Source organism: Haliotis asinina, chromosome 6 (assembly GCF_037392515.1).
Source record: "Haliotis asinina isolate JCU_RB_2024 chromosome 6, JCU_Hal_asi_v2, whole genome shotgun sequence".
NCBI lineage: Eukaryota > Metazoa > Mollusca > Gastropoda > Lepetellida > Haliotidae > Haliotis > Haliotis asinina.
Genome location: NC_090285.1, coordinates 16235924 through 16250744, shown reverse-complemented (window position 1 = coordinate 16250744; position 14821 = coordinate 16235924). Strand labels below are relative to the sequence as shown.

Genomic DNA, 14821 nt, shown 5'->3' with positions numbered 1-14821 from the left:
AGCTTACCACAAACTACTACTACTACTACTACTACTACTACTACTACTACTACTACTACTACTATACCGTTACCACGTAGTCCATCACAAACAATGTCACGACCGCTGTTACTGTCGTTATCTTTACTTGACCAAGTCTGGTGTTACTGTGAGTGAGTGAGTGAGTAAGTGAGTTTTAGTTTTACGCCTGTTTTAGCAGCATCCCAGCAATATCCCGACGGGGGACACCAGCAATGGTCTTCGCAAATTGTACCCATGTGGGGAATCGAATCCGGGTCTTTAGGGTGAGGAGCGAACTGAGGTACTACTGCATCTTTCAGATACTTCTGCATCACTACTACTGCCGTTTCTGGTGTCCCCCTCGCGGATATTGCTGGAACATTGCCAAAAGCGAACTTAAAGCGTTCTTTATGATCTGTGTTCGTTATACGCACCTCCGTTGTAATATACAGCGAGGGTTCGGGACAAAGTTCATTATATCCGTTCATCATCATCTAGTTTCCAATATCACAAAACCACCACAACACTCCCACTGTTCATTCTATTATAATTACGACCACTTGGAACGAAAGTGGTAATCACGTACATCGCGAGATAGGACAAATAAATACAAAACGACAACAATCTGAGGTGCCCATTCATTATCCTCACAATCTGAAAGCAGGTTTCATGTGACGAGCATTATCCGTGGAATAATTTCTTCCTTGAAGTAATAGCTGTCGAATGCGGAATTTCAAGTACGCCTTTCATGTCGGGCCGGTGATGTGCACCAATAACAGGTAGCTAGTCGTAGGGCAACAGTGTCGCTTTTTAACCTTGCGATCCTGATTAGGGGCCCTTAGGTCTGGCGAAGAAATCGGAGGAATTTTCACAGCAGGAGAAACATAACTATCGCTTATGTTTGCCACGGTACTTAGTTTAATGGTTGTTGGGGCGAGACGAGACGCTTTCATGAAGGAACTATTTGTTTACATGTTTCTTTGGTAACAGTTTAGCAACTTTCATACCTCAATGATAGAAGAGTCACTCAAGACTAGTAACCCGGTTCTACTCACCCGGCTGGGCTGCCGTCGTTGCATGCGACGGAACTGTGACGCAGTAGCTTCCTTCTGAATTTCGGTTGTTCCTTGACGCCGCAGCTGTGCGTTGTGATCGCTATGTGACGTAACAACAGCTGTCCCTGGCTGCCAAGTTCGTTAAGTTTTTCAGTGTTTAAAGTGATATCGTTCCTTCCTCTGTCGGCAGGGCCAGCGTTCACAATCACCACACACATCCATGAAAGTAAATGGTGGAACTCCATAATGTTACAAAGCCTGAAAAAGAAAAAAGAGCAATAAATATGACATAACAACACGACTCGTTGTTGTCGGGCTAAAGAAGCCTATACGTGTGGGTACTCATATAAACGAATATCACTCACTTCGTAGGTAAATGTCTACCTAATTCTCAAATCCACGAGTCAAACAGCAAATCCACACAAGTAGGTATTCATATGATAGAGGAAAAAAAGTTCTTTCAGACAAATGGTTACACGTGGTACCTTATGCGTTTTTGTCATCTTCGTAGTCAAAACTGTACAAACGTATCCAATAGGGTCTAAAGCACGATAAGGTTAAGCGTAAATAAGATCACTTGATTCGCAAATCAAAGGCTTGATCAAACTGGATGTACAAGAGATAGAAGGGAACTCCCGCCTTTGAAAAAATCTTCCAATGGTAAGCAAGGGCCGAGCTCTTCCACGACCAAAGAGATAAGAGCGGCTAAGATCAAAGGGAACGCTACTCTAATGAGGCCTAACTCGGTATCGGTGATCAGACGTGGATAGAACGAAAGGGGGGAGATTGGGGAACATGGAGAAGGGAGTACAGCGTCCGGCAAGAGACTAGAAAACTATTAGCAATAGTCTTATTTTGCGGACACGCAGTTCGTGCCTTCACAGTATTTAGTATCTGTGAACTCATCCTGGGACTAGGATCTGTGTTTGGTAAACGCAAACCAACAACAACTCCGTTTTCTTTGATATCCAGTCTCCACTAAACCAAGCGTACCATAGCGTAAACAAAACTCAACGTTGTCTGAAAGAAGGAATGGTCTGTTGCGTGTAGAGAATGGTAAATGTTGGGAGATGGCGACATTGGCACTCCGATACCTGTTCTGCTAGTGAACCATGGGGACACTGAATGGCATGATTCCCGATTTTTATCTCTTTGAAATTGGATTAGACTATTGTCGGATCAGACAGTGGGGGTGGACGGTACAAGGTTTTCTAATCGAATAAACCACGTTTTAAGCAAACTACATATCAGCGTCTATTTTCGGTTGGTTTTTCTATACGACCTGCTGGTTAAAACCACGCGTCGGTGATGACAGTGTCCATAATTGATAAATCGAGAACGCTCACGAGAACCGCTTATCTTAATAAAAGTTGGGGAGATTAAAGGCTTCGATAGTGAAACGCCCTGGTGATCGTCAAAGGGCAAAGGTTAACCTTGTTATGTTAGAGTTATAGATCAAGAGTATTGGCTGGAGTACTGGTGTAATGCGTTAGTATATATGGCCGCCAGTAGTGGAAGTCGAACAACTCTCAGCGTCACATTTATAGATCCTGTCGACTTATTATTGAGCTCAATACTCCGTGACAGGGAATGACATTATATGAGAGGAGGTTGGTAGTTTGTTTCTCATCCTTTCGTATCACGCCTGGTTTGGTCCAGACAAATAATTTCACAGTTGAAACGGATAGTGTTTAAGATAGTGTTTAAGACTAATACAGTTTCGATTTTGTACTGTAATTTGGTATTTATTTGGTTGCAAATGCAATCAGTTGGGGTAATAATTTGTTATATAATACAAATAATTAATTTATGATCTTTTCTAATCTTTTAAGGATGTTTTTGTGTGGACATAGTATTTTATATTTATATTCCTCGAAATAATTTAAAGATGATCGATTACTTCATATTGATACAGACGATCTGTCGTGCTATGAGTAGCGTATATTCCCAGCTGGTCGTGTTTTGATGATGGTACGGCTATTGAACTGTAAAGTTGTTCTGATCGTTTGTTTTGAAAGTGGGACATTAGTCTTCTCTGTTGTCTGACAGGTTGGGTTAATTTGTTGCTAGGACTATGAGACACTGCTTTTTGTGTGTCTTATTTTGATGGTGGGACATTGGTCTTTGCGTATCATATTGATGGCGCGACGTTGGTCTTCGTTTGTTTTAGGAAGACGGATGTCTTCATTTGTTTTGGGGAGACGTTGGTCTTTATTTGTTTCGGGGAGATGTTGGTCTTCATTTGTTTTCGGGAGACGTACGTCTTCATTTGTTTTGGGGAGACGTTGGTCTTCATTTGTTTTCGGGTGACGTACGTCTTCATTTGTTTTGGTGAGACATTTATCTTCATTCGTTTGGGTGAGACATTGTTTTCATTTGTCCTGCGAGACATTAGTTTTCGTGTATGTTATTTTGATGGTGGGACATTGGTCTTTGCGTATCATATTGATGGCGCGACGTTGGTCTTCGTTTGTTTTAGGAAGACGGATGATCTCCATTCGTTTGGGTGAGACATTAGTTTTCGTGTATGCTATTTTGTATGGTGAGACATTAATGTTCATTAGTTTCAGTGAGACACTGGCTTGTTTTTGTATTATCGTCATGGGTAGGCGTTCATCTTCTTTTGTTCAGGTTCTTACCTGGATCTTTACAAGTCTCTGTTATATAATTATCTGAAAGGACTATCTAAAACAACGGATTGGGAACAGAATGCAAAGTAAGTTAGAGTAATTTACGCAGCTTTTAGCAATGTTAGAGCTTTGTCACGGAGGGGGACCCCAGAAAATGGACTTAACCACAAGGCCACCCCTCCCGATTATCAGTTTACAGTGGGATCGGAGTGAATGAGTATGTTTTTACATCAATATTCCAGGCATTTCACGGCGTTGGACACAAGAAATGAGCATTACATTGTATCCATGTAAGGAATCCGGGCCAGATAACCCGGTTAAGGAACTGACGATACTAATAGTTGTTCTTAGGACTGCAGCATATTACCATCTTGTATAATGGCTTAACTACAGGTGGCACCACAAGTACAGTTAGCTGTCTTCGCAGTGGCTATATATACACATTCTTTTAATGAAGCGTTGCTCGACATGTCGAGGATTTCGCTGGTTGTGGTAGCGTCGAAGCACGTGTTATCGCACCTGGGCACCGATTGTCAATTCCTCGTATATCGTCCACATGAAAAGTGTGCAGCACGTAAATCTCGTGCACCATAAATAGTGTTTGCGATATAGAGAGGCAGCTGCAGCTTTTCCAAGAACAAAACGTGTTGATAGAATTAGGATAATACACCCAAGAGGTTATTCAGTACACATCTCATTCCAGTAGTGTATCGAGGGAACTATCTTCTCGCCACGGAGTACTACATCAAAACAGACAATTACATGTCCGTGAAAGGCGGAGGAATATGTGAACCGGTTGAACTTAGATAGGCCTTCCTAACAACTATTTGCATGTGTGCACTGATGTCTGCTGGCGGCCATGACGCGACAGGTGTCCGTGTCATTGTCATTGTCACAGCAGACCTCGTGGTTTATGTTTACCAAGATCAAGACCAATCTCTGAGTCACAAAGAAAATATAATTTGCTCCGTTATGTTTTGTCGGAAAACTGTCATAAACAAACTATGACGGATGTTTGTCAAAATTTATCTTCCCAAGATTCCTTGGGACTGTTCGAAACAAAACAGGACATATCCTGAGTGAGTATGGTTCTACGTCGCCTTTAGCAATATTCCAGCAATATCACGACTGTGGACACCACAGATGGGCGTCACACATTGTACCTATGTAGGAAATTGAACCCGGATCTTCGGAGAGGCGAGCAAACGCTTTAACCACTGGGCTACCCCACCGTCCCACATATTCTGAATACAATAAAATACCGTTAGAACAAACATGCTTCTAACGAACTAACGGATATGACGAACTGTTGGAGGTGTCTCCGGACAAAGAGCGAAAACGAATTTCGGTTAAAACCTTCAGTCATTGTGTATTGCACATTTGTCAACGATTCATATTCCTGGGGTAGTGTATTGACAGCAGTATTACAATGTCATCAGAGGGAGCCAGTTTACTCTTACAATAGCTATTTATATGGCGACAGTCTGTAAGCAATCGAGTCTGGATCAGACAATCCAGTGATAATCATCATGAGCATCGACCTGAGCAAGTGAAATACGATGATATGTCAAGCAGCTCATGGTTGCCATAGGCGACGAAAGGGGTCGGGTGGACAGGGTCACTGACTAGGTTGATACATGCCATCGTATCTTAGTTGTTTAGATCGATGTTCATGATGTTGATCACTGGACTGAGATCTGTACCACCTCGAGTATCACTGAATCACTTCTAACATCAGAATTACACTATGTGATTAACTAGAACATAGTTCAAAGCAAAGTTCAATCCAACCAATCCATCCACTGCTCAAGTCTGAGCGAGACTTGCGAGACTCAAGTCAGTAGCAATATACAAAGGCGAACTCCACTAACGACTACTTGGTTCTACGTATGCATAAGAAATTTCACAAAAACGTATTAACTAATGTCCTGAATCGCTTATTTTTCAATATATTTCCGGATATATATCTGTCATAAAAATCAGTTGTTAAAAGCGAGCTTCGTATCATAAATTACTCCATAATTGAAACATATGTTCTTTTTTCAGCCCTTAAAAAAACCTTCACAGCGGTTCTGGTGGCTTCCGACCAACGCTTTCCTCATTAATCCCACATTAACTGTTATTTCTAATCTGGAATTACAAAATACGACTCACGGATCAAAGGTTACCTCGTCTGGGATGCTTACATCCCTTTCAACAGTATCTACAATCATTCAAAGGTGTTTGTTGATACGCTTTACCGTTACAGAAGACATCGTATTTTCTTAACAACTTGTTTTAGTGTGAAGTTACTGTGTGCCGCCGGTAAATGGCATTAGCCTTTGGGTGAAGTGAGGCCGGATACGTCGTTCAAAGCGATTCAGAGCCTTTCATGTGGCAATGAATTGGAACCAAGGAGAAAATTGAAGCATATATTTAAAAAAGGCTATCATATTGGTTACGTGTGAAACTGGAACATATGCAATCGCGAGAGAATACATAAGCGCAAATGTCCATTTTATCTTAAAGGACGAGCCATGTGCAACATTGCTGATTGATGATAATTGGTTGTGATAGGTGGCAGTTTCTAAGTTTGGTTTTATGACTTGGCATGGTTCTGGGATGTAGGGGGTGGATTAAGGGTGGGTAAAGTGTTGGGGAAATGTTACTTGGGAATCGACGGCAGGGGGTGGTGTACAGGAGGTGATGGTAGGGAAGAGTACAGGGAGGGGTTGAGATGAAAGGAAGTGTGGAGTGCGGGGTGGGTGGGGGGTCGAGAGTGAGAAGGACCGGTTGTTATGAAAGGGAGAAGAAGCGGTAGTGATGATTGCTGGTAATGAAAGTCAGTGAGTGAGTGTGTTACGCCACACTTAGCAATATTCCAGCCTTATGGCGGCGGTTCGTAAATAATCGAGTCTGGACCAGACAATCCAGTGATCAACAACATGAGCATCGATCTGCGCAATTGGGAACCGATGACATGTGTCAAACAAGTCAGCGAGCCTGCCCACCCGATCCCATTAGTCGCCTCTTACGACAAGCATAGTCGCCTTTTATGGCAAGCATGGGTTGCTGAAGGTCTATTCTACCCCGGGACCTTCACGGGTTGTGATGAAAAAGAGAAGAAAGTGTGGTGATGAAAGGGAGAAGAAGGGGAGGGCTTCAGAAGGAATGGGGATGAGAGGTAGAGGGAGAGACGAGGATGAACGGTTGGGGTAATGGGGTGGGTAGATTGACGGCGAGGTGGGTTGAAGTGACAGTGGGGTGTGTGTGAGTGTCGGGGGATGGGGTAGAGCGCATTGGGTTGGGGCATTGCTTGGAGATCTCATTGGATATAGAGTGAAGACTGAATCTGGAGTTGTGGACTTGGACCAAAGACGTAATTTGAAGGCGTAGTTACAAGCGAGAAAATACGATGCAGAAAAGCACAAAAACAGAGTGTACCTGTCCTAAGATTCACCAGGTTACTCCATGTACCTCTACTTCTAATTATCGAATGCCACCTCGCGACACATCAAAGGCTTGCAGCTATTGATGATGAACACCGATGCCAGACCGCGCGTTGAGGCGGCATCAAAAAACATCTAGTGTTCCCACAGACGAAATAGTTCGCCAAACACGATCACTGGGCTTGGATTCAGATCAAAGAGAACCCAGCTCGAAGTGGTCCTTGGCAGAGTGCGATGCAAACACCAGTATTTCTTAACCTCACATTAGCTGAGAAATCATTTTAGAGACGATATTTCAACGCTAAAACAACGTCTTGCCCCTGTTTCGGCGGCTGTGGTGCACCTACAGTGATTAATTTAATGTGTAGTGCCGCGTCAAAATAGCGCAAGCGGAACTGCGTGAAAAGTTCAAAGAAACCAGCGAGGTATTCATTCGCGCGGCATGTTGGACACGTGTTAAGGCTTCTTGTTTAGAGCTTTAACTTTCGCTTATGAGACAAATGCACTGAACACGTGTAACAAAAATATTTTATCTACAATTACTGACGAGTCACGTCTGCGTTTAAAAATATGAAATATGTATCTTAACGGTGAAAGATGCCGAAGCTTTTACATCGGCTCATAAACATGGGGGTAGCGGGGACCCTTAGGGTCCTTGCGGGCAAAACGAGGGTCCTGTCAAGTAATAGTGTAGATAACCTTACCTTTTGATAATTTCCAGTGAGCCTGGAATAAAACATGGACCATGTGGACTGATGCATGAAAAGATTTACGTAACTGCTCTGAAAAACAACAACTAAACACTCAATAAACTCACAGATGTGTTGTTTGTGCAATAAATAATATTGTCCGTCCTTCTGGGCGGAGTGAATATTTTTATGAGCCCATACTCTACATTTGTGCGTCACGGAACTCCCGTGAATTGTTCACTGAAGACCATCGTTCGATTCCTGTATGGTTACTGTGTTTATTCGGCATTGTTAAGTCCTCTCATTTAGTTTTCACGGACAGTTGCAGGCTATATTTTTACGAGCTGAGCCGACCTGAAATTGGCTTAGTCTTCAGCGACCCACGCTTATCGTAAGAGACGACTAATGGGATCGGGTGGTCAGGCTCGCTGACTTGGTTGACACGTGTCATCGGTTCTCAGTTGCGCAGATCGGTGCTCATGCTGTCGATAACTGGATTGTCTGGCACAGACTCGATTATTTGCAGACCACCGCCATAAGGCTGGAATATTGCTAAGTGCGGCGTAAAAGTAACCTCACTCACTCACTTAGATAACCACGGCCGGGGATCGAACCACCAATTTCACACTCCAGTCAGAAGCTCTAACCACTAAACCATTGAGTTCTGTACATGTAATTTAACAGATATGTAGAGACGCGATGCCTCCAGTCCATCAGTAAAAAAATCAGTAAAATCAACATGGTGATTTACTGGGGCAGTAGGGTAGTCTAGTTGTTAAATCGTTCGCTTGTAAAGCCGAAGAGCAGGGTTCGATTTCCCAAAGAGCCTTTTCTGGTGTTGTTGGAATATTCCTAAAAGCGGAGTAAAACTGAACTCATTCACTCACTATTGTGATCTATTGTGGTGATTTACGCAGATACGCAGTTCGGTGTGAGTGCCCCTGTAGTTAAGTCAAGCATGAGGAGGTGGGTGAGGATGTCCGGATTAACCGTGCTCGTACTGACGAGGTTTACATTAAGCCATCGTTGGATAATTCCAAACACCATCGTGAAACGGTGGTTTATACGTGCTCGAGAACAACCCTACACCCCACACCTCCCACCCCCCACACAAGCATATTGAGAATCGAACCAGTCCTGCTGCATGACGATCGAACGCTTTATCCCTTCCCCTAGTTGCAGTGTCATGTGATTAATGTAAAACACATTGACGAGAGCTGGTAAGTGAGCCCGTATACCTTTTCGCCGCTTTGAGGAATATTCCTGTAACGTCGCGACGGAAACACCACAAATTGACTTAACACATTGTGCCCATATATGAAATCGAACCCAGGCTTCGTGGTGAGCAAACGCTTTAACAACAGACTACATCATTGCCCCTCTTTGATTAGAGAATTGTAGCTTATATACTAAAAAACACCACTACAACGTACGGCATCAGTTGTCACACGAACTGCACGAGCAAAACACTCCCTCAGCCTCGCTCGCCTGCGGGAGATGTAAACAGTCGCGTGAATGAAACAGATCCGAAGGCATTTACGCTGAACGAGTCATGGTATTAGCGTCTGGAGTGCACATTTAGAGTAGACCTTTCTGCAGGTGTTTGACTAGATACCAAATCAAAGCTAAAGAAATAATTGATTTGGAGACGCTGGTGCAAATAGTGTACACTGAACCTTGTTATAGCAGATCGTGTCATTCCAAAGAAAACGTCAGTGCCCACTAAACTTATTAAATCGGACGGTACCGTTGTAAATCGCTCGGCATAAATTAAAATCAGGATTAATCACTTATGACTGTGGATTGATGTCCCTTGAAAATCGACTTTCGTCCAAATGATATCAGAGACTGGTCCGAGGAGCCAATTCCGTTGAACTGAATAATTGTTAAACGAAAGAAGTAGTAAGCATTTATGCGTAACCTGTAGAACGGAACAGCGAAATAATCTGTAATTCATAAATCAAGTTTAAAAAGCGGAGAATTAAATAAACCTAGAGGTTTTTAAAAAAATACACCTAGATTTAAAACCGAAACCATCAGCAACCACGATGGCAGTTTAAAGTTTAATTAAGTTGTCAGGTTGCATATGAAAGAAAACACACATACGAGTGATGTGATCATAAGTCGTACTTGAATTGATAAAGAGATTTCTTACCTTTCTTAAGGCGATTCGATTAAGTGAGAGTTAAAAATCCGGACAGTGGGGATTGTCGCCTCATCCTGGCATGGTCCGGACTGTAAAATCCGGGCAAAGCCTCCGATTTTCAGTTTTTGTCACTTGCACCTGGTCCAAGGAACCGTTCCTTTAGCTCCTGACACCTGTTGGAATACAAACACCACAGGTAAAGGATGAGAAACTATCTTTCACAATGCCTTTGTGAAAATTAGACAGTCTGCAGGTGTCTTTAACAGTCGTCAGTGTTAGACTATTCAGTCAAAAGGTGAAAAAAACCTCTAACAAATAATTCCTCAATTGATTAACCGGTCTCCCAACTTAAACGATTGCATCAAAAAGCGAGAAACATTTGCGGACTTCTTTCAGCTTCACCTGTTCGCGATTCTTGTTTATAACAAAGCCTCATGAGAATAAATAAGTTCCATAGCATCGGTGACTTTGATGGACAGGTATGAGTGTATATTTCAGCTAAGGTGCAGACCGCCGGCATGAGCAAACCCTATCATTGCTGCGTTCGGTCGACACAGTACAAGCAAGACTGTGAACCCTGTATGAGACAGGGATTAGCGCTTGTTCTCGATGTCGGTCGAAGGGTTCTTATTGGCTTCCGAGGGAGGGCAATCCGTGGTTGTTTTTGCGCCCTATGCTCATTTCGCTTCAGGAATTAGGTTTGAAGTCTTGAGTGATAATTATACTGCTTTGTACGGTATAGCGAAACTCAATGGTTCGCCCCTTTGATGAGATTGTTCTGAGATTTCTTTGAACGTCCAGGATAATTAGTCCTTAGAAAATATATAGACCAGGACATGAGCTGAAGCACGGGTGACATGCCCACTGCAACGTTTACCGTTCAATGAGATCACGTGTCCACCACAGTGGTCAGGCAATGACCATATGAAATCCGCGTTAAGCGTCTTGTGTCTCGTGTGTAGTGAACAGGTAGTCCTCATCAAAAGGCGGCAGTGCTTTTCATGAGGTTCAGCGGCACAGGTGAGACAAGCGATCGATCTTCTGTTCTTTGAAGTAAATGAAAACCCTATCACCATGTGTAACAAGCTCTGTGATCCCAACCTTGGGTAGGAGAAGCAATCCTTTGTACGTAGACTGCTTCTGTGTAAAGGGGATTAGTCCGCGGAGAATATATACAATACGTGTAACTCTTTCAACTGACAATACCATATACCGTGAGTGTTTATTTCTTTCATGGACTTAAGTGATTATGATATTTAAAACGGAATTATTGGTTTCAGTTATCATTTCATTTTCATCGCTATTACAAGTAACTTCATTTCATTTGAATCATTAGTTTTACTTAGACCCCGTTTATTGACTGTTTACAAACTGTAAACACAGTGAGTAATATTCTTCGTTGAAATCACCACGGGACTCTGGTGATTTCAGGCGGTGGGGTAGCCATGTGGTTAAAGCTTTCGCTAGTCACGCCGAAGACCCAGGTTCGATACCCCACGTGGTACATTGTGTGAAGCTCAGTTATGGTGTTCCCCTTCGTGATATTGCTGGAATATTTTTTAACTAAACTCACTGACCATGTTGATTTACGCTACACACAACAAAAACTGCAATGACTTCCTGTCAGCCTATTTAAGAGGATTATATTTAATCCATCATCAAGTTTCATCATATTGAGGTTAAATGGCCAGGGTAGCACTACTCGTTACATAAATTAAATATATTTTTGTTTATTTGTTTATTTCTTAATCAGCAATGCATTCTATAGATCATGAATAAATGATAACTGTGTTTTACTTATGTTTGATTTTTGGTTGCATGTGACCTTTAAGTATCCAAGACAACACATAATCGATCAAAAAACGGTGAATAAATTATTTATACTACTGAAAGCAGTATTCTATTTATATCACAGCGTCTTTAAAAAAATAAATCAGTGGTTGATAGCAAGAGCAGCAGCTCACGGCATCGTCACCACGGGGGCACAAAGCGAATTGATCTCCAATCTCAAGTCTGTTCAGCTCTTATAGGCACAGTGTCACATATTTGAGACTTTAGAGTGGCCTACATATTGGGGCATATGCGCTCAAATTAGCTTCCTATTTATGCAATAAAAGACGCATTATCCCTTATGACTTGCCTGAAATCGATAATTGAAACTTCGAGGCGAAAAGCTTCCAAACAGAGGACACATGCCATATATGGAATGCAAACAATTGATCTGTACTTCATATTCTGTCTCCCGCGACGATGTCAGTGCTGACCAAAACTGGTGCTTACCAAAACTGGTTTCAATCACATGTCGTGCGAAGGATATTCGTAAAGAGCGCTCCAGGGGACATAATGATATGGGGTAAGCTTGAAATAATGTTCGGCCAGCAGAGGGCGCGAGAGTCCATTTACAGCAACGTTGCGTTAATTTATTCGAACTTTTAGATTTAATATTGTAATCTAAACAATCCTTTTAGGAATAAACTCTATGGTATCTTCACAGAGAGCTGACAGTAAAGGAGAAAATGTTTTAAAAAGTACCAGAAATACATTCTTTATTCTTAGAGAAGTGAGGTGTGATTTATTGCCTTAAAAGCTACTACGGCTACTTGGAACGGCATGTATGGAACTCCAAAAGAGGAGTGATAATGCAGAATGATAATGCAGTTTGTGGAGTCATTGTAACGAAATACCTGCTTAAATTTGTCTAGTTTTCATATTCAAAACTCAAAGTCAAGAAATGTGAGTCTGACAGCCATATTGTTTCAGAGCTGCCTCCCTGGTCTGGAAGAATCTACGCCTCGGGATCGGAAGGTCGATGGTTTGATTCACGGCAAGGTCAAACAGAATTAAGTTAACACCACGAACTTTTTGTTGCCCTGTCTGGCGTTCAGAAGTAAGGGAATGTAACAAGGTCTGATCGTGTTGCTGTCAGCATTCTGTCGGAGAAGGGTATCCGAAGAAAATGCGAAAATGCGAGGACAAAAGCCTAGATTAGAGCAAGCAGTTACACACACGCGCTCATGCACGTCGTGACAGTGAAGGTCGGGGCTAGGATTGGTCTTCAGCAATCCATGCTTGTCGTAAGAGGCGACGAACGGGACCAGGTGGTCAGAGTCACTGACTTGGTTGACGCATGTCATCGTGTCTCAAACTGAACGATACTCATGCTATTGGAATGTCTGTTCCAGACTGGAATATTGCTGAGCGCGGCGTTAAACAACCAACTAGCCAACCAATCACGCACGTCACAAGTTAGCCTAATACTTTTGAACGTTCAAACCGATTTCACCTCACCTCGTAGCTTTTCGAAGGGGAGGGGTGAGGGAATTTCCTTTTCCGCTGAAATGAATGATCTTACGTGTAGCTGAAAACATTGTCTCTTTTGTGAAAAGGGTAGTCTTTATCAGATAAGCTGATATACATAATAAAAAGTAAATTAGAACACACACAGAGTGGCGCGTTGCGCTCAACGTCATGACGCAAACATGCTGGGCCTGTCAATCTGACGGAGCCCAGGCTCCCTTTAACAGTCTTGTTACAATGAGAAAAGTTTCAGTAAACAATAACAGGGGGATTGGTTTTCAGTGAATTTTAGGTACGTTTTTTATCGGATTTCGATTCAAGGTAATCACGTGACAGGACCCCATCAATCGCCGTGTAACTGATAGCCTGGTCCAAGGTCAACCAGTACACGACTCATTCCATGTGAGGTGTATTCGCCATGAAAGACTTCATTGTATCGGCAACACCCTGTTAATAACTCAATTCTTGGTGAATATAATTCACATTTGTCAATATCGCGTGAACAGTGCACGCCGTGAGAGCGATGTATCAGTGGTGAACTCCACACAGCGATGAATGAAGGTAAGGTAACCACCAGTTCATGCACCAAGCAATGCGGAGAGTTCACAGAGTGTTTCCATTGGTCTTTTTTCGGCAAGGACATTTCTACAAGATTAACTCCCAAAACATGACCCTTGTGCAACACGCCAATCCATACTACATTAACCCTTAACACTAACCAGTTTTGTCGCACTGAAGTCTCTTTAGTGGCTAAACAGCCTCATTTGTATATCCAATACTACACAGTAGCGTAAATGAGATGGGTTCTTAAGACGCCTTTTGATTATCCCCAGGACTATGACAGAGACTCGAACCCCAAGAGAGACAAAAGCTTGAGATGCCGGGACGTGAAGTCCTCCCGAGGCCTACGAAACAATTGAAAGAAATGAAAAAAAAAATAAATAAATAAAAAGCTACAGAAAACGATCTATTTGTGAGATTTTTAACGAAGTTTGTTTTTTTTCTCACATGAACAAGGATTTATTTGTTTTATCAGGAGAACGTGATATGAGTAATAAATACGTGAGTCTAAAAAAATCCCGTGATTGATGAAATAAACACCGGAAAGAGGAACAAGGACAAGACATCAGCGAGTAAGGTTTTTGTGCCTGTCTTACCAAGACCCGTGGAGATACGGCCTAGAAGTGATCTTCAGAAACCCGTGCTTATCGTAAGGGACGACTAACAGGATCTTCACGCTCACTTACCTTGTTGACACATATCATTGTATCCCAGTCTCGCAGATCGATGCTGTTGATGTTGATCACTCGATTATTTACAGACCGCTGTCATATTGCTGGAATACTACTGAGCGGGGCGTTAAACGACAAACGAAACAACCAACTTTCATCAATGTTGAAGCAATACCACGGCTGCGAAGACCAGAAATGTACTTCACGCTTTGTGCCCATGTGGGGAGAGTGAGTTTAGTTTTACGCCACACTCAGCAATATTCCAGCGTCGATCTGTAGATAATCGAGTCTGGACCAGACAATCCAGTGATCATCAGCATGAGCATCGACCTGGGAACCGATGA

The 14821-nt window shown here is 42.6% G+C and overlaps 1 protein-coding gene across 2 annotated transcripts in view; it reads right to left on the bottom strand.

Annotated features, from left to right (window-relative positions):
- The window catches only part of LOC137286504 (palmitoleoyl-protein carboxylesterase notum1-like), a 39949-nt gene extending 29828 nt beyond the window's left edge, over positions 1-10121 (bottom strand). Inside the window, exons 1-2 of one of the 2 annotated variants that reach the window (XM_067818417.1) lie at positions 9958-10121; positions 1056-1313 (exon numbers count right to left, since the gene is read on the bottom strand). In XM_067818417.1, coding sequence (XP_067674518.1) covers positions 1056-1300 — 245 coding nt within the window. In that variant the 5' untranslated portion in view covers positions 1301-1313; positions 9958-10121. Of the gene's footprint in view, positions 1-1055; positions 1314-2048; positions 2111-9957 lie in introns of those variants that run through there. The other variant, XM_067818418.1, reaches the window with a different exon arrangement.
- Between the last annotated feature and the right edge of the window lie 4700 nt (positions 10122-14821).